At 37.4% G+C, this 20232-nt stretch overlaps 1 protein-coding gene across 7 annotated transcripts in view; it reads right to left on the minus strand.

Annotated features, from left to right (window-relative positions):
- Nucleotides 1–8399: 8399 nt before the first annotated feature.
- PLCB1 (phospholipase C beta 1) overlaps nucleotides 8400–20232 on the minus strand; it is a 669546-nt gene continuing 657713 nt past the window's right edge. For 5 of the 7 annotated variants that reach the window (XM_036880079.2, XM_057502745.1, XM_057502747.1 and 2 more), the window contains one exon: nucleotides 8400–11667. In XM_036880079.2, the coding sequence (XP_036735974.1) occupies nucleotides 11440–11667 (228 nt within the window). In that variant the 3' untranslated portion in view covers nucleotides 8400–11439. The remainder of the gene's footprint in view (nucleotides 11668–20232) is intronic. The other 2 variants (XM_036880080.2, XM_057502746.1) reach the window with 1 other exon arrangement.

Below are 20232 nucleotides of genomic sequence, written 5' to 3' on the forward strand. Positions count from 1 at the left end.
ACTGACAACTTTCTCAGGTTACTGATAGTAATATTTTCATGATATCCAGATGCAGGACCTGGTTTAGGCAGCATCAATGGTGTTCTTCAGAAAAATAGCTTAAAAATTTCAAAATATACCCAGTAGAAATTGAGTAACTGTCCTTTAGAGAATAACTAAAATGCTAGATAAAAAGGAAACCTAAGTATTTTCTTAAAGGTAATGAAGAGATGACAAGAAAGCAAGTAATTACTAGGTCAAAACCTAAGGAAAAAGTGGAATCCAGAAAAATAAACAGAGCACTGAAACCAATTTTATCATGATAATATTTGCCTATTCAGGCAAACTTGAATTTCAAATTTGATGACCTAACTAGATAAGACAGATAAAAGCAAAAGTCTGTGAATCCATTCAAATCAGTAATCTGACAGGAGACTCTTCACCCAGTAGGCTGGTACCCCAAAGATTTCAACATTAGAGTAAAGGGAAACCAGAAAAAATCCTGGCTCTGCATTTACTATAGACCAGCTAAAAATGTTTATTTGATTTTCAGCTGGAGGAAAAACATAGTCCCAAACTGGGTGTATCTACAAACTAGCCTCACAAGAATTTTTATCCCTAAAATGGATTGTCACACACATTAGTACTTCAAAAATATTTAAGAAAACAAAAACTAAAGGTATATGGGTTAGATATTTCCCTAGGCACCATGTAGCAACCAGTACCAATTCTTTTTTTTTTTTTTGGTATCATTGATCTACAATTACATGAGAAACATTATTTTTACTAGACTCCCCCCATCACCATGTCACCCCCACATACCCCATTACAGTCACTGTCCATCAGTGTAGTAAGATGCTGTAGAATCACTACTTGTCTTCTCTGTGTTGTACAACCCTCCCTGTGCCCCCCCCACATTATACATGCTAATCATAATGACCCCTTTCTTTTTATCCCCCCCTTATCCCTCCCTTCCCACCCATCCTCCCCAGTCCCTTTCCCTTTGGTAATTGTTAGTTCACAGAACCCAAGAATGGACTAACAGTACCAATTGTTTTTGTCAGAAGGTATCTCCATCCTAGGTCTCAGAGAATGCCCATAAGTCATTTCTTATATCCATAATGAATGTAAACATTATAAAGTAAAAATTAACTAAGCACACACAAAAGAATAAATCACCATAGGGTAGAACCAGCAGAAATCACACTGTGAAACATACATAAAACAATTGACTATACATAAAGGAAGAAAGACAAGGAGAAATAATCTTTAGAGAACAATAACCTTAATGTTTTAAAAAAGAATGAGTAAAACCATCTAGAAATCTTAAAATGCAGTAGCTGAAATAACAAACAATATACAAGTTTATCAACAGATTAAACATAGCTGAAGAGAAGACCAATGCATTGGAAGATAGGTCAGAAGAACTGTGAATGAGGAAATAAGTTGAAAATGAGAATTTCTTAGAGTCCATTGTATGACCAGTATCCTGAGTGGGACAGGAAGAAACTTGGGAAGAGCAGAGAGAATTTGGGAAGGTATGGACACTGTAATAGCTAATTTAAGCCATGCTATTATCTAATCTCCCTTTGGGTTATATGGGGCTTAAACAGGTAGTAAGTAAGATAAACAGCATAGAACATGGCCTTATATCCCCAGAATTAGAATCCAGCATATGATAAGATAGAATAGTCAATATATTAAACCACAGACTACCATGAACTATAGAAACGGAAAAGGCAGAATGTGGTATCAAGCATATTCAGGTTAAAATCTGGTATGCCCAGGTCTTAAAAGCAGAGAAGAGCAAAATTTGGGATTAAATGAGACAGTATCACCAAAGTTTCAAGTAATGAGAACAAGATGAATGGTCAAAGTGGGAACCTTTAAAGAAGCTCTTTCTTCACCATGGTTGGCCAGTTGAACAACCTTTTATCCTGCATATCATAAAAATATGTAATCCTCCAGGTCTTCAAGGACATTTTGGATGAACTCAGGACTTTGGGGTATAAAGAATTATCTTCATTAATTCAGAAGCCTTTGGTAAGTTATGCATTATTTCTATACAATTCAGTTCATTTTTGGAGTACCCATTTGCTAAAAAAATTGTTTACAGTCACAACTATGTTTCAGAAGGTTTGTACAGTGCCAAGATATGCCAGAAGGAGGACCACCTAGTCTCCAGTTCATCTCTCTATGCAGGCCTCTACTGAGTCATATGTTGTCCTGATTTGTTCCTGTGCTCTTGATCCATTTATATTGAATGGTTCTCTCTGCTTCATCTGTTCCATCAGAGAGTCCTGAAATTTTTCTTTTGTTTCCACGACATGCTAGGATATAGGAATTTCTTGAAGCTTTTTAAGTGCAATTTGATAAGACTGACTGTGCTCTCTCTGGGGTCTTGTTATTTCTTTGGCACTTTGCATAAGTGGGCAAAAGTCTTTGCTTAGTATTCCTCTGACACCTATACTCTTAGTATAGCCCTCTCGCCCAGCTCAGGCAAAAGCAACTTTGTCTCATTATTTCTCCAATTTTGTTCATAACTGGAATCCTTTCCATTCTGCCAAGTGTACAGATTTTTAATGACAAAGGCCAGGAAAAGAGACTCACAGACTTCTTTCTTCTACCTTACTGCTCCCCTTCCCTGAGAAATGAAATACAGAAAGGCTTAGATTTTTTTTTTAAATAAAGGGGAGAGCAAATGGGGAAAATACTTCAAGAAAATCACTACATTATTTGATATTTTAAAAATCATCCAGCTGCTTATATTTGGAGGAAGTACTACCCTAGATCCAGCTGAGGGGAGTCCCCACCTTGGGCACCATGCTTTGGAGGGCTGCACTCTAGCCTTTTTCTGGCTGTACTTCCCCCATAAGAGGCACTTGCTGGACCTAGGGCTCCTGCCAACCGGGATGCCACACACTGTTTTGAGACCATGCTTGGCATTCCATAATTTCTTGCCCAAATGCCCTCAAATCTAATTCTAGAGCTAGCACTGGGTCCATCCTCCTGGGAGTGGATTCTATTCTATTCTAGTGGAATCAAGTTGGGATTCTGTTCACTTATAGGTCTGAGACACAAGCAAGGCACAGTTTGAAGTTTGCCAATTAAAGGCTGTTATAATTCCTACTTCACAGGGAGTTTTATAGGATCAGTTTACCTGCCTCTTCTGTGTATGTTACTTCCAGATGGAAAGAGGCTATGTTCCTGTGTTGGGTGTTTGGCTGTAGCCCTTAGCCTGTCTCAGAGATTATCTGAGATCATTCTCTATCCACACGAAAAGTATTTTGTTGCTCTGCCTGAGGATCCTTTCTGGCCACAGGAGCATGTTTGGCCCATGGATGGGACAGCCCTGAAGTGCTAAGGAACTAATGCCCCAGAAGAGACTCTCAATCCAAAAAAGATGGGCTTTGCTGAATAAATATCCCAGGTTGTTCATGCCTGAGTGGGTCAGTTGTGAGGGGTGCTCCAAAGTCTTTCTGAGGGTCTTTCTGTAGGAGTCCAGTTCCTCAACGGTGATAATCTGCTCATCAAAATAACTTCCCGTGGCTTTCCTCACACCTTTGTCTCAATGATACAAGATGAAATAAAGAAAGGACATAGAATAAATCAAGTGGGAACTGAGAGATGTTTCGGGGGCAGATATCTTATGTGCGATAATCATACATAGGGAACGAAAAAAATGGGAAAAGCATTTTTAACAGGCTGTGTTGTGTATTGTGAATCAAATCGTACTTTGACATTTTAAACAAGGATCAGTACAAGTTATCTCCCAAATAAACTACCTGAATTCAGAAACTTTTCTCCATATTGACCATATCCTACGTTCAAAAGGTTGGGGTTGCCCTTTGCTGCAGATAAGTTTCCTGGAGGATAAAAGCATGTTTAGTGTCATTTGATGCTGAAGACCCTCTGTCCCAGACTGTGTGTATGTGTGTGTATGTACATGTGTGTGTGTGTATGTGCTCACACGTTATCATTCACATGTGTGGTAATAGCACAGCCATAATAAAAGGGAAATAGACCTTTCCTTTTAACTGTATTGGGGTAGAGACATGCAATATGATTCATTTGCAGAGAGTAGCCTTAAAGATATACTTATCTGGGCACAATTGTAACCAAGAAACCTGGGCTTCTAACTTGACTGAGGCAAAACTAGTCCCTGGAACATGGCAGCTATTAACTAAATATGTGTTGACTGAATGTGCTCCTGGAAAAATGTTGACATAGCAGTATTTGTAGTCTTTCCCAGCAAAAGAAAACTTCTGTTCTTGCTGGCTTAGCTTGGGAGCCTTTGGGGGATGAATTAGGCAACACTAGAGCATTCAGGAAAGATAGAATGATCTTACTTTGAAAGGTTAGAGGATTACTGAAAAGGTTAAAGATGGTTAAAGAAAATATGATAAATCCAGAGATGAAAGTGAGGGAGAGAGAAGGTAAGAGGCTGCTTACACTGGGGTTTGAGGGAGATTTGGGGGGGATTTGTCCTTTACTACAACAATCACATACAGAGGGAGAAGATGGAGAAAGCAGATTTAAGAGACTTTGTAGTATGTTATGAATCAAATCTTTATGGAGATTTCATTACAAATTTATCTCTCCTTTTCAATTATTTTTTGGTCTTGGACTAGTGTTACTTTGAATATAATGCCTTCTGGAGATTGGACTTTCGGTTGGTTTAAAATAAATTATGTACAACCTTAGTTATTATAAAATAGCTATTTGATTGAAATTTAAAAAAGAAAGAAAATTATGATATTTCATTAATTCTAAGATAACATTTTTACTTTTAACCTTTCTGAAATTGAGATGTGCCTTTATGTTTGAAGAAAAGTCAGTTTAATTGGCAAGATTCTTTTTCCTTGTTACTGATAAATTTCTAACTGGCACATCAAACTTCTTGACAGCATAAGTTTGATAACATGTTAGGTAATTCACTTAAACTTTTAAAGGCCATGCAGCAAGTATTTTCATGGAAACATTCAAATCTTTACTTGCCCCTAATAAATTTCTTTCTGTAGGAAACTCACTTGATTCCAGTGAATCCAATCAACATTTATCACATTTACTTTACACCATGTTTTTAGGAGGAAGAGAGGCATCTGGAAAAATAAACAAATACTTGACATTTACTAAAAAAGAAGCAGACAAGTGACTTTTTAGAGTCACATAAAAAATAACCAGCACCATTTTCCAAATAACCTCCAGCTATTCAGCGGCCCAGGGAAGAATAATAAATAAGTAATTGAATAATAGCCTTCCCAAGACAGAGTTTTGGGATGGACAGGCACAAAGAGACTGGCGGGCAAAAATCAAGAAAGGGGACTCAGATTTTAAAATAGGTATCCACCCAATTAAAATAAGGGCAAGGGGTTTTAATAGACATTTCTCCAAAGAAGACATGCATATGGTCAAGATCCACATCATTAGTCATTAGGGAAGTGCAAATAAAAACCACAATGAGATGCTATTTCACATCCATTAGGATGGCAATAATCAAAAAGATAGAAAGTAACAGTTGTTAGCAAGGATGTGGAGAAATTGGAAATTTCATATGTTGCTCAGAATGGTGCAACCACTTTGGAAAACTGACAATTACTCAGAAAGTTAAAGATAGAGTTACCATATGAACCAACAACTCCACTCCTATGTATATATCCATGAGAACTGAAAACATATTTCCACACAAAAACTTATACATGAATGTACAAGCAGAATTATTCATAATAGTCAAAAAGTGGAAACAACCCAAATGTTCATCAAGTGATGAATGAATAAATGAAATATATATACAATGGCATATTGTTCAACCATTAAAAGGAATGAAATGCTGATATACATGGATGAACTTTGAAAACTTTATGCTAGGTGATAAAAACCAGAAACAAAAGGCCAAATATTATATAAAAATTCTGTGACCTATCCAGAACAGACAAAGCCACAGAGACAGAAAACAGATAAATGGTCTCTGAGGTCTAGGGAGGGGAGGTAGGTGGAAAAGGGTAAATGTGAAGTGCCTGCTAATGAGTATAGGGTTTTATTTTGCAGATATGAAAATGTGCTGGAATTACGGAGTGGTAATTGACGAGCAACTTTTGACTATACTAAAAATCACTGAAATGTGTACTTTAAAAAGATGAGCTTTATGGTATGTGAATTATAGCTCAATAAAGCTGTTACATTAGGGTTGGCATGTACTCTAGGGATGGAAGAATGTATAAGGTGTTAGTGGACTGGTTTACGGACCACTCTGTGTCCATATTCTTTCCCCTATTATACTGTAGTGTCCTTTTATTCTTTACCAGGGCTGGTCTTATGACTTACTTTCACCAATAGAATGTGGTGGAAGTAAGGGTGTGACAGTTCTGAGTTTAGACTTCAAGAGGCCTGAACACTTGTTTGTTCTACAGATCCTGCCTTTGACATGTGAGGAAGTCATTGCTAGCCTTGTAGAGAGTGAGAAATCCCATGAGGCACAGCCAAGTAAGCCCAGTTCCAGCCAAGGTCCCAGACATGTGTCATAGCTGGCTGCAGATGTACAGATGAGCCCAGTTGAGATCATACCAGTCCAGCTCAGATCAGCAAAGCTATCCACCTGTCCATACATCCACAATGAATAGTAAATGGTTGCTTAGGACACTAAGTTTGGTGATATTTTTTATGCAGCAATAGATAACTGACATAGGATACAATGAGCACAGAGGAGGGGCACCTAACAGAAACTTGATGTATCAAAGAAGACTCCCCAGAGGAAGTGACATTTATGCTATAAACCTAAAGATAAATAGGAATTTAGCAGGGAAAGGAGAAAACCTGAGCATGTGTGTGTGTGTGTGTGTGTGTGTGTGTGTGTGTATGTTTGGAGGAGGGGTTCAAGAGAAAGAGAAACAGAAATGAAGGAGCTGAGTAGTTGAGGGAAGAGGATTTAAAAGCCTGAGAGGTGAGATGGCCCATAAGGCTGGAATATAGTGTGTGAGAAGAGTACTAAGAGAGAAAGCTAGAGAGTTATGTAGGAACCAAATAATGGAAGATCTTGAACGTTTATTAGGGGTTTAGAATTTATTCTTAGGACAGGGGCCAATTAAAGGCTACTAATCCCATTGTTTGTTTTTATATGATTATCTAGCTACCCTTTTGTGAAATGGTTACATGATTTAGATCTAGAGGCATGGAGACCATTCAGGAGAACCTTGACAATTAGGAGTGAATGGTGGTGTGAGCTCAGGTACCAACAGAGGGGACAGAAAGGGAACAGATCGAGAGCTATCACAGGGTCGGCTTGGTGACTCATTGGAAAGAGTCTGAGCTAGAGGGAGCTGTCAAGGATGATGCCAACCCTTTGGCTCGGGTAACTGAATTGATACTGGTTTTGTTCACTGATGTAGGAAACAAAGGAGGTAGGCAGAGCAGGTGTGAGTGCGACTACATGCTGTATGTGGTAGACTGCATTTTCCAAAGATGGCTGTGCCTGTATTTATTCCATCCCTCATAGTCTACAGTGTGACCCACACAGATCCCAAGGTGAGACACAGTCTATATCTGTTCCCTTCCCTTGAATCTGGAATGGGGCTTGGGACAGAACCAAGTAATGGGGTCCAGCATAAGTGGCAGCATGTAACGTTGAGGCTTGGTCATTAAAATTCTGACACACAGCTCCTGCTTTCTCAGGGGAGATCCAGCATATTGGGAGGAAGCCCAGGCCATGTTTAGCGGGCACACGTGAGTGTTCCAGCCCAGATTCCCAGCTAGTCTTTCAGCTGATATATCATCAACCACCAGACATGAGAGTAAATTAGTCTTCAGAGGATTCCAGCCCCCAGCCTTTGAATCTTCCAGTTGAGTCCCTGGACCCTGTGGAGTAGAGACATGCCCTCTGTGCTCTGCCCTGTCTAAATTCCTGACCCACAAAACTGTGAGACAGAAGTGATAGTTCTTATTGTTTAAAGCCACTAGGTTTTGGATTAAATTGTAACATATTAATAGATAACTGTAACACTGATTTGGGGTACCCAGGAGACATTCTCATAATTCACATATATATATATTTTAAATCAGTGTTACAGATTTTTAAAAGTCAGTTTTATAAGAAAACTTTCATCAAGCATTTGGCCAGTTCTTTTCATTTCAATTATGGTAAAAATACCTTAAATTATTTTGCTTTTCTTAGCTTAAGCCAAGAAAAGAGAAGGAAGGGGGGAATCTCCAATATGGATGTAATGGGCAAGTCCAATGCCACCTCTGGATGGAGCAAGGACAGTCATGCTTGCTGGCACGAGCTTGCAGCCCCCCAAGGTCCCGCACAGGCACAGATGTGCTCTGTTAAGGTCGGTAGGATGTTTCTAAGAACTGGCATTATGCCCACTCCCACCAACCTGCCCATCAAAGGAAGGTGGCTCTGATGCCAAGAAATAACAGTTGGCTTGTGTTAAGAAATTTTTATTGTTTCCTTTGGATTTGTGATGAAAGCACATAAAATTACAAGTGGAAGAAACATCATGCCACAAAATTGCATAGAATTATTACAAAAATGTGAAGTATGCATTTTAAATAATTTGAGATAGAAGAACCAAAATATATACATTTTAAGAGCTTCAAATACTTGTCCTACCTCTGTTTTTTCTTCTGAAAAAGCAAGTCACAATGTCCAATCCATCAGAAACAATATTTATACAGTGCACAAGCGCAACATTAAATTCAAAGTAATACAAGCAATGGCCCTTTCAGAGTTATTTAATGACTGCTTATCTATTACAGGAGTATCAATTAATGTATGGCGATATTGAAATGTTAAAATGAAATGTTAAAAACCAAAAACATACAGCATGTCTTTAGAACTTCAAAAATTGGTTTACATGGCCAAAACCACATTATTCTCAGTAGTGTGAAGGTATCAGAGGGGCACAGTCTAATTTAATACACAGCTCTACTCTCTGTTATAGGAAAAACCACAGTACAGAATTTCACACATTCAACAAAGAACAAGGCAAATACATAAAGGCACAAAACTGCACACCATATAGACCCTTTTTCTTTATCTTAGTCTATTTCAAGTAACGTTAATATTATTAAATGATAGTATCACTGTAGTAGTTTCAATGATGCAAGATGGACAGTGTTACACACTACCCCACAACTGCAAAAAGTGTCACTGTACAGATATAAAAATGTGATTACAGTAAATGGTCAAATACAAACATATTGTAAAATGACCAGAGTCACTAAGATAATGAAATCCAACTACCAAAACAGTTTTGTGTAAATCAAGGTTTCTCAAACTTAGTCTATCTCTGGACTAAAATGGAATACAATGTTCTCTAAGAATCATCATTGTGTTTGGTTATGAATGCTACTATTAGTTCATTCTTCTACAATTTTAGACAGTCTGTAATTCTGTTTATAAAAATGCAACATTCAATTTTGACCATTCTTGTTTCCCTATGATTAATTACTCCCTTTCAAAGTGCAAAAGTAGAATGATTTACAAAAGATTTCTCTTTCAGTGGAAGTTAAGTTTTATTAAACATCTGATTAACACCCCAAATCCTTTAGCTCAAAATACAATCATCATCTCCAAAGAGGATGGGATTTTTCCCCTTTTGTCTCACTAGATGTAGTTTTTTGTAATCAAATGCTTTTTCCTAACATTTGAACTAAGCTTCTATTTGGATTAAAACTTAATTGTGATCCCTAGTTATTGCTTAAAGTTAAATAAAATAATTTCCATAAAAATATTAAATTCTCGAAACACAAATTTCAGAACACAATTGTTTTTTGTTTTAAAATGTTTTACTAACCTACAATCAGTTTTACTTTAAAGTAAAATAAAGCTGTGAACATCTTATGTCAATTTTCTTTATGTTGCTCTCTAAATTATATTTTCCTCTATATAATAATTCTCTTATTTAAGACCTTCCAATCGTATTTTTGAACAGTTTTACCATGATATAATCTCTCTTATGTCACCTAATATTGGAACTTAACAAAAAGACACAGTTAAGTGAAGTAAATGTACATAGTAAATATATAATGAAAGATTTTTTCAATGTTAGAATAAAATTGAATCAAACTTAAAAAATATGGAAGATATAATAAATGTCCATATTGCTGTCCTATACTTTTTTGTATATTCTGACTATTAATACAAGCTTAAAATCTGATACTTAAAATCCAGTTTTTGATCCTGCAAAATATATATCAAATTCATATTCTAAGTTCTAAATCTATCTCAACTTGCATCAATGGCTCCATCAATTGTTTCTTAGATTTTCAATGTAATTTTATAGCCATATATTCTAGATGTCTGACCACTTTCTCCTTTATCTGTTTATCCCTGAATTTGTTTTTAAGTCTTATGGAAGAGATTTGAGCCTTTGCCAATTAAAAAGCACACATCTACACTCATATGAATGTGTGTGTGTGTGTGTGTGTGTGTGCACTTGCATAGTTGAGTGTGCACATATACACACGTAGATAATATAGATCATTTATGTGTGGGTTCATGTATTCTTTAGATAAATATTCAATCTTTATGTCTATATTAAAAACAAATGAGCCATAAAAAATGTCAGAAAGCAAAATAACCACTAAAACCCATTCACTGTCATTGAATCTCTGCTCAACATACATTAGCTCCTACCTATTATTATTCAACTAGACAGACTCTTTGTAGTTGTTTAATCATTTCAGGCCAACAACCAATGAATACCCAGACTTTGAGTGCAGGTATCAACTCAGATAGCACACTGCCTGGAAGTATGAGGCCAACTTGCTTATGCAGCCATATGTATGAGCCATATTGCCAAATCTTGGGATAGCTTCACTGGGCAAGGATACAATCAAGTGATTTTTTTCAAGAAAGAAAAGCAGCTTATTTGACTCACTATGGTATCTAAAAAGGCCATGTCAGCAACCAATACACTGATGCCTCTATGATAAATAAATTAGCAAACTGCAAGCTGCCAGTGCCTGCAAAGCAAAGGATGAAACAATTTAATATGCACGTTAACTTGAAGATATGGTCGCTGAGGGGCAGTTAGGAAAACATAATGTTTAAAGTGAGTTGTCCAATAGTGTTCAATAGTGCTATGCATTTCTCAAACTATTTCTATTACTTTGAAATAATTTACAACAGAGCTTGATTTTCTTCAAAGACACTGTCTGTCATTAAATGCCATGGAGCCTGTAAGTTGCTTGCTTTGAATTTACTATTGGAAAGAAAACAAAAATCCCACATACATGCACTCTCCACTAGTAGACCTGCAGTGGTACCCATATAACACATGGAGGCTGGGCATGGGGATGTCTACATGGATCCTTCTGGAACTCTCCCTTTGGTGTGGATTTTAAGCTAAGGGATGCTTCTCAGGAAGATGCTCCTGGGCAGTGATCTTTGTAGTAAGAGAGAGTCCAATGGAGTTTGAGTGGCCATGCGTGTTCTGACGGCCTGGCAGGAACCATCAGTCACAGAGGAGTATCAAACTCTTTTCCTGGGTTGTCTCCTTCCGGCTCTTCCCTGGATGGAGGCTTGTGGTTCAGTTTTCCAGGGTCTGAGGTGAGGGGTGGGGGTGCAGAACTGTGATTGCTGTCTTCACTGATCTTCCCTTTCATGGCTTCCTGCACGAATTCCAAAATCTCCAGGGGTAGTCTTTTGAATTTGTCTTGGTACTCTTGCTCTAGCTCCATCTGCAGCTGAGAGACATCAAGAGAGGAGCATGATTTTAGGTCATTTAGTTTTCTATACCCACCCATGCAGAGACTCTTTGAAAGAGATGTACAAAGATGGGGAGGAATAAATTAACTAAAGTATTAGCTACTGATTACCTATAGAGAAGATGTAAAACAGAGTTCAGTTGGACACTTCATTTAGTCATAGCTAAAAGCTGAGTCATGTTAATATGGTATAATGGGGCTAAAGGCCAGCAATAATATAAATATATATATCCATACACACACACACACACACACACACACACACACACATTTGAAAAAGTTCACAGAAATAATATGCAGTGATCTGAAGTTCTTAAATGTAGGGACTGGGAGTTACTGATAGCTGGGAGCGCCGAGGTCTCCATGAATTGGGTTGAGAAAAGCAAAGAAGCCGAGTGGAGCAGACGAAGCAGCTAAATGTGAGCTTTATGAAGGGCCTGGAAGCACCCACAGGCTGGGAAGCCAACTCTGATTGCTTCTAAAAAGGAGCTCGATGCGTTTTTACAAACCAAACATATTCCTGTAACCAACTTTGACTTCCGTTTTGACTTCTTTTATTACCTCTTTATTTTGATTCATTTTCTCATTCTACTTTTATTTTCCTTGTAAACTGTTTTAGCTACCTTATAAACTGTCTCCTAACTCATCTGTTGAATGCTCTGGAGACTTTTCAGACTTCCAAAAGTCATAGAACCCTTTCCTCAAATGTAGACTTAAATAGAGGCCCTGATCATAAAACCAGGAAAATCTGGTTGTCTTCTGTGGAAATGGGTGAGGGGTGGGGCCAGCGGCGAGCACCGTCTGCTGGGAAGCGCTGCTGAGCTGGGTCCAGCTGAAACCCTGCATTTTAAATAAAATCCTCTTTGTCTATTGAATTGTAAGCACGATCATAATCTTAGGAATGGTGTTGTAGTGTTTTTTCTCCTCTTAGTAGTCTTGAGGCGGCTTTTCTTAAGATACGCCCCTAAAACCTGTAAGGAATTTCTTTTTGTGCTTCTCAAACTTTAGGGTACACACGAGCCAGCTGGGATCTTGACTTCGATTCTGATTCAGGAGATCTGGGAAAGGTCCAAGATACTATGTTCCTCAGGATCCCCGATGATGCCAGGGCAGCTGGCCCACTTTGGACAGCCTGCTTATCCTCCTGTCCTGTCTCTACTCTGAGCTCCCCATTCTACTTTTGGTCTGGATCCTGGCTGCAGGTGCTCCCCGCCGTCCCCCCGTGCAGCTTCAGTGCGGGCTCTGGTGCTCACTCTGAGCCCTGGGCCATGGACCAGCGCTCAGGACGTCTTCCCCTTGGGTCTTGACCCTCTTTCTTCACTCGTATTCCGGACAGTATCAGCGGCTTGAGGACAACATCCTCCTTAGTTCACCCCTTTTTACTCGTGCCTCTATGCCACAGAGATTTTGCCAAGACTTAGTTATTTAATATAAATCCATAATCCCTGAACTGCAACTCAAAAACCTCCAAAGTCCTGAAATCCAGAAGTTTTTAATAAATTTATGGCAAACTCAGTGACATTAACTGATATTAATCTATTTATAATCCTTATTTATCCCACTTTGAATATCCGTGCATGGTACTCTAGACACATTTAATTATGAGGGTGACTCCCCCCGGTGTACTATGCTCATGGTATATGTGTATTACCTGTCTAAAATCAGAAAAATGATGAATTCTGAAAAACAACAGGCCCCAAGAGTCTCAATTAATGGATTATGGGTCTGTTTGAAGGGCTTTTTTTTCACACATCAAAAAGTGCCTGATAAAAACTGCTCGGCCTGAGTGCTGGAAGTCAGTTATTTTCCCCAAATATAAAATATGGAGCATTTATGAATGTGTTGTGCTCGCCCAGGAGTTCTGATAAGCCAAGGAGGAAATGTGCTATGAGGGGTACCCCTGGGTCCTGAGATTCACATGCTCTGTAGAGCAAAGGCACCTTCACACGTGGCCCCATCCTCAGTGCTGAAACTTTCCAGGTGAACCACCAGCATCAGAGACAAGAGGACAATGGCAGTTCTTTCCCAGGTGTCTCAATCAGTTAGAAGGGAGTGGGGCTTTTACACTGTCACACTCTTGCATGAGTGAAACCTTAGCCAAGTGTTTGGCAGTTTCCATTTACTACCATGCAGGCCTAATCATCAACTTGCCTCAATTTTAACTCAGCAACACATGCAGTAAAGTTTTGTTTTCAAGGAATGTAGGGAAAGGGAGAAAAGCAGGGGTCCCTGTGTTTAGGAAACAGCAGATTGCTATTTTCATTTAAATTAGACTAGGGGACCTTGAGCTACAGTTACATTGTATGTTACCTCACAATTAATTTCTCTTAGATCATTGGTAGACAAGACCTCATGGTATTTGATAGTGCTGTTTCTGTTTTTAAATTCATATTAGAAAAAGAAAATGTGAAACCTGAGAAAATGCCAAGTACTTAAATTAATATTATCTAATAATTTTCAATAATTTTAATAATGATGATTCTGCACCCAATTCTGTTGTGTTTTTTTCCTCAGACCACCAAGCAATTCTCTGTGACACCAGGTGAGTGTCTTAAAACTGAACTCAACTCTGACACTATTTACACCTGGAGATAGCACTGGGTCCTCAGTCCTCGAAGACTGTTGCCCACTCCTACGTCACTTCAGAAGACAACCTCCAGTCCAGGTTGTCAGCTGGGCTTCTGACTGACTGGCTATAGATTCAAGGTTCCAGTGATCCCCTCCTTAGGTTTGATTTATTTACTAGAGTAGCTCACAGAACTCAAACATTTTATTGACTAGATCACGGTATATTATTTAAGGATATAACTGAGGACCAGCCAGATGGAAGAGATGCATAGGAATATGGGGACAAAGCATGGAGCTTCCCTTTCTCTGAGCACACTGCTCTCCCCAAATCTCCATGAGTTCACCAGTCAGAAAGCTCCCTGAACCCTGCCCTGTGGGTGTTCTCTATGGAGAGTTCATGACACAGGTGCGACTGATTAAATCATTGGCCATTAGTCACTGTACCCAGTATCCAGTCGCTCTCCTTTCCTCTTCAGTGGTCAGGGAGTTGGGATAGAAAGTTTCAAGATTCTTACCATCTGGTTGATTCTGTGGGTAACTAGGCCCCATACTTAGATTACCTAAGAGCTTTGGAAAAGCAGCCTCATTAACATTACAAAAGACACCCCAGTCACTCTCATCATTTAGGAAATTCCAAGTGTTTAGGAGCTCTGTGCCAGGAACTGGGATGAAGAACAAATATATTTGAGATGAAGACCAAATACATTCCTTATTATAAGTCACAGTACCCCAATAATATTGATTTAATTTTAATAATTATTTTAAATAATTCTTAATAATTGACCCAGTTGTGACTAAATTATAATTTAGTGGACTCTTCCTTTTTATCATGGGTTAGTGGTAGATTTTATTGTATTCTAAAGTATTTTACTAAATTAAAATAATTTAATTAGTTAAGTAAACAAAATCAATTTAATGTATACTAAATATCATATTAGCTCCTTTAAGAAGTCATTCAGGTATTAATAAATTAATAAAAATAGCATTTATTATTACATTTCTAGTTGGATCCCATATTTTTATTTATTTTTTTCTTCCTATACTTGTTCATTGTAAGAAAATATGAAAAGTGTGCAGGGCAAAGTCCGGCTCTGTTTCCAAAAAGGCCCCTCCATCCATCTAGTAGAGTCTAGAGCTATTCTACTCCGACGGCCACAAATTCAGATGGTTCGGGGGTAGGCAAGTCATGATAATAAGAGAAGCAGGCTGAATGCAAGGTATTAGGAGCAGTGGGAGGATGTGTTCCATCTAAAGGGGGTGCCAGAAACTCAGCTCTGGCTGATGCTTGCCAGACTCTTGTTTTCCAAGAGAAATCAGAAATCTAGACTTTCATGTAAGATCTCCTGATCTTTCACTTTTGGCAATCAATCTGAACCACACTCATGAGTCCTGGACTTGTGGAGAGTTTCTAACCTCTTTCTTAACAGATTTAAATCTGATGGAAACCAGAAGAATTGAGAGATTGGATCACCTGTGGAATTTCAGTTTGGATCCCTCCTAATTGTCTGTCTCCACAATCCTGAGCTTCAGGGGGTCCTCTACCGAACACCAGGGCTTGCCCTTGATCATTCTCTGTTGGGGTTCAGTGCCATTCTGCATAACTGCCATATTCTGGTTCATGGTTCAAATGTGTTGAGTTTCTACTTTGTGGAATTTGAGCTGCAGTTTCTGTAGGAATACTAGGTTGATTGCACAAATGACAGTAATTGTTCATGCCTCCCTGTAGTCATGGCCTTTGCAGTTCCTCCCATCAAGGAATAGAGTATATTTTTAATTTCCCTGAATTTAAGGAGGCCTTGTGATTCGCTTTGTCCAGTAGAATGTGCCAGAATGACAGTATACAGTTCTGAGCCTAGATTTCAAAAGGCCTTACGTGCTTCTGCTCTCACTGCTGGAAGCTTACTCAGCCAGCATGTGAAAAAAAGCTCAGGCTAGCCTGCTGGAGGAGGAGGAGGCAATTATACTGCTATCCATCATTCAACTGACTATCAGACATGAAAGTAAGGCTATTATAAACCAGTCAGCACCTAGCTGACCCAGCAGCTACATACAGGCTGGAACAAGGCTACTGAGATCAGCTGAGCCTGGCTCAGACCAGAAGCACTGCCTAGGCAGTTCACAGACTCACAAGCTTAGTAAATGCATATTGTTTCATGATAGTGAGTTTTGTGATTGCTCGTTAGGCAGCAGTACTGTAGCAATAACTAACTGAAATAGTGGAGGAATGTATTCAAAGGAGTGTCATATATGGCCTGGCCCCATAAACTTATAATTTAATTCAGTGGGCCCCATCTTTTCCTTATTGTGGCCTCATAATACATTCTTGGGGAAATATCATCTTAGGACAGATAGATCATAAAATAATTTGACTTTGTAGGATATGCCTTGATCATTTCTAGAACATAAGCAAACACGAACTTGCTTGATCTTAAATTTTAAGATCTGTTTTTAGAAAATGGGCAGAAAGAGGGAAGTACATGTTTGAATCTGGTCAAGTGTTAATGATTTTAATTTTAAGGAAATAAAATGATAATAATTTTAAGGAAAATTGTTACATTATATTCACATATTAATAAATAAGATCATTGCCAGAGTTTATTATGGGCTGAGCTCTCCAATTTGACTAGCCAGACTCAATTTCTAAATTTCTCATTTAACTTGATTTTCCAAAGATAATACCCACTCATCAATTCTGTGAACTCTGGATAGTGAAGCAGGAAAAGGCAACAGAGTCAAGTTCAAATATATTCAGCCCTGCTGTGCATATTATCAGAGACTTTTGCACCTGGGATGCCATTCTGCCTCTGACATTTTTCCAACCACCTTAAGAAATAAAGCAGGGATTTGATCTAGTTAAGTAAGGTCCTTAGATTCATAAATGTTAAATGAAGACCAAGGAGAAAGCAAAGTTTCTCATGAAGGTTCATTTACAAAGGGAAAAAAAAGCTCAGTATAATATAAATGTGGCATAAATGTAAAATAAGCCAGGCTACTGAGTTTTTAAGGGAATTGAATCAAAATCAATTTCCTAAGGAACCAAATTGAATCAGAGAATAAAAAGCTACAGTGAGATAACAAAGACAGAAGAATTGCTAAAGCTTAAATAAAAGATGCTACAGAGAATGTACAGAAAGATTTTTAGGAATATTTTTTCACAACTTGACCTCAGATGCATCTCAAGTCACTTTGCCCAATGAAGTGTATTAAAGACCTTAATATAGAACACAAAGCAGTAAAAATCTTAGGTGAATAACTGCACAATCAAGGGACAGAGCGACCTTCTTAAGCAACACAGAAAACCTATAAGCTACAAAATTTATTAGGCATAGTTATTTAAATGAAAATAATTTTAGTGAGAAAATGGGCAAACCTCAAGCAATTCATAGAAAAAAATGCAAATATCAAATGTGTATGAGGATATGCTCACTCTCATTAACAATCAGGGATGTGCACTAGCACAATACCTTTTTAAGGGATATTTTTGGTTTAAAAAGTTTTTTTTTTAAAAAAAGGAGTAATAACATCTTGTGGGAAACAGAAATTTTCAAACATTGGATAATAATCTGATAATATTTGTAAGAAGGAAAATGTGCATTGTTTGTCACCCAGCAACTCTGCATTTGGGAATCTACCCCAGAGAAATAAAGTACCAACATAGAAGGATGGAAGCACTAGCATCCTTTCAGTGGCATTGTTTGCAGAAGCAAAAGGCAAAAATAAAAACAGAATTAACAACCGCAATAACAAAAACCTTGGAAACAACCTTAATGAATTTTAACCTATGCCACATATGCATTACCATTTATCTATCACTGTATTTTTTTGGTGAATCATTTGAAAATAATTTCAGATATCATGACATTTCAATCATACATACTATACCACAACTTCCCTAAAAATAGAGATATGTTCGCACATCATGACAATACTGTAATCATTTAAAAGAAATTAATGATGGTTTCTTAATGTTATCTAACATGCACCCATGTTGAAATTTTCCCTGTTTACCCCTCCTGAATTTTCCAGATAATCTTTTTTTGACCAAAATTCAAAGTTTTCACACATTGCATTTGTTTGTTATGTCTTTCTCTTTTTCCCTTACTTGAAATATTTATTGTTTTAAATTTTTTTATGACTTGGAGTTTTTGAAGAGTCTTGTTCAATTTTCTTATACAATGCCTGAAGCATTCTGAATGTGTCTGATTATTTCCTAGTGATGTTATTTAAGTTGGTCCTGGAAACCCTGCATTTCCTTTAAATTTAGAAGTTAAGCCTATAGGCTTGGTTAGGTAAAGGTTAAACATTTGTTTGGGCAATAATAGTTGATAGGTGTTCTTTTATATCTCACGCTGCAACGTATCAGTGCGTGCATAATGTCAGGTGTTGCATTATTACTGAGACTAAATTTGATCTCTTGGGTAAAAGTGGTAGATAACAGACCTCAGTTTTGTCAAGACATGTTTTTCCTTTGGCAATGGGCAATTATTCTATGGGATAAAACTCAGAATCCATATAAAGCTTCTTTAGCACCCATTTATGAAATTGATTATTGACAATTTATTTGGGGGTAAATGGTAATTTTCTCTTTCTTTCTTATTTACCTGGTATTCTTCAGTAAGAAAGAGCTTTCCCTCATTATGTGGCAATGGTAAAGAGTTCCTCCTAAAAAGGCAGGGTAAGCATTCAGATCCTTTCCTTTGATTACAAATGTTCTGAGTAGGGAGTTGGGGCAATAATTACTTCGAAAGATGGCAAGTGAGCTTTTTCTTCTTTTCTCTCTGAAAATAACTATGGATGACACATTTTCATTTATTCCTTTTGTTTATGTCAGTTGCCATCATTAGTAATTTTTGAGGTCAAATTGTCCCACATATGGCCAGTGGCATAAATGACATGCTCATTTTTGAACCCTTGCTTGCTTTTCTAAGGTATAAGAAGATAATTCAGACACCTCATATACTTTCCCTGCCTCAGACCTGGAATCTGCTACTTTTTCCTGAAAACGGCATTAATCAACACCAAGCTCTGGGTGCTAACAGTGCTCACTGCTACCTGACTGTCACTGTATTCAGGCCATCACAGTGGACAGTCAGGACATGTATTTTGAAAAATCATTATGAAGAATTAGTTCATAGTGATATTTCAAATTTAAATGTAACATTATATAATTTTTTCTTAACTTCTTTGATTTAATATTTGTATATCTTCTTTATTTTGTATTATATTTTGCTTTCTGATAACATTAACATATTTACCTATTTCCTTCACATAGTAATATATGGGAAGAGCTTCAACATGACAACCTATCAATAAAATAACCATGTGAAGCTTAAGATGTTTTTGAGGTTCTTTTTCCAGAATATAGCCCACTAAGGATGTACAATTATATTACTCTGCTAAAATTCACTTGAAATAATTATATTCTTTGAATAGGTATGTGACCTTTGATAAACATACAGGGACTTGCTTCAGTTTGTTTTCTCATTGACCTTTTTAGATTACTTTAGGTTTTTTTTCTTTCTCTGGGAGCATCTCTTGTGTTTTTAAAAACGTAATTCCTCAAAGTCTTTTAACCCTTTTTAAAACATCTCTGGTCTTTGGGAAATATGTATAGTAATATAGGACTGTAATTATCTTGTTCAAAATATTTTGAAGTTTACTATTAAAGATTAGGAAAAATAATAAAAATAAACAAAACACATCAACAAAACTTAGAGTTTCTGTAAAATAACATGAGGCTTCCACTTAAATACAATGCAGCCAATAAATGTAAACCAGTAAGTGCCTATGAAAACAGGGAAAAGTAATTCTTCTACTTTGATAAGTGAAGAAAGTTGACAGTTGACATACAGTTGCATGTGTCCTATGATTGTAACTTTGAGAGTATTTTCTAAGAATACAGGATGACTTGGAAAGGAAATACTAAAACACGAACTGTGTTGGAATTATGAATATTTTCATTTTATATATTTCTCA

This window comes from Manis pentadactyla, chromosome 5 (assembly GCF_030020395.1).
Source record: "Manis pentadactyla isolate mManPen7 chromosome 5, mManPen7.hap1, whole genome shotgun sequence".
In the NCBI taxonomy this organism is placed as follows: domain Eukaryota; kingdom Metazoa; phylum Chordata; class Mammalia; order Pholidota; family Manidae; genus Manis; species Manis pentadactyla.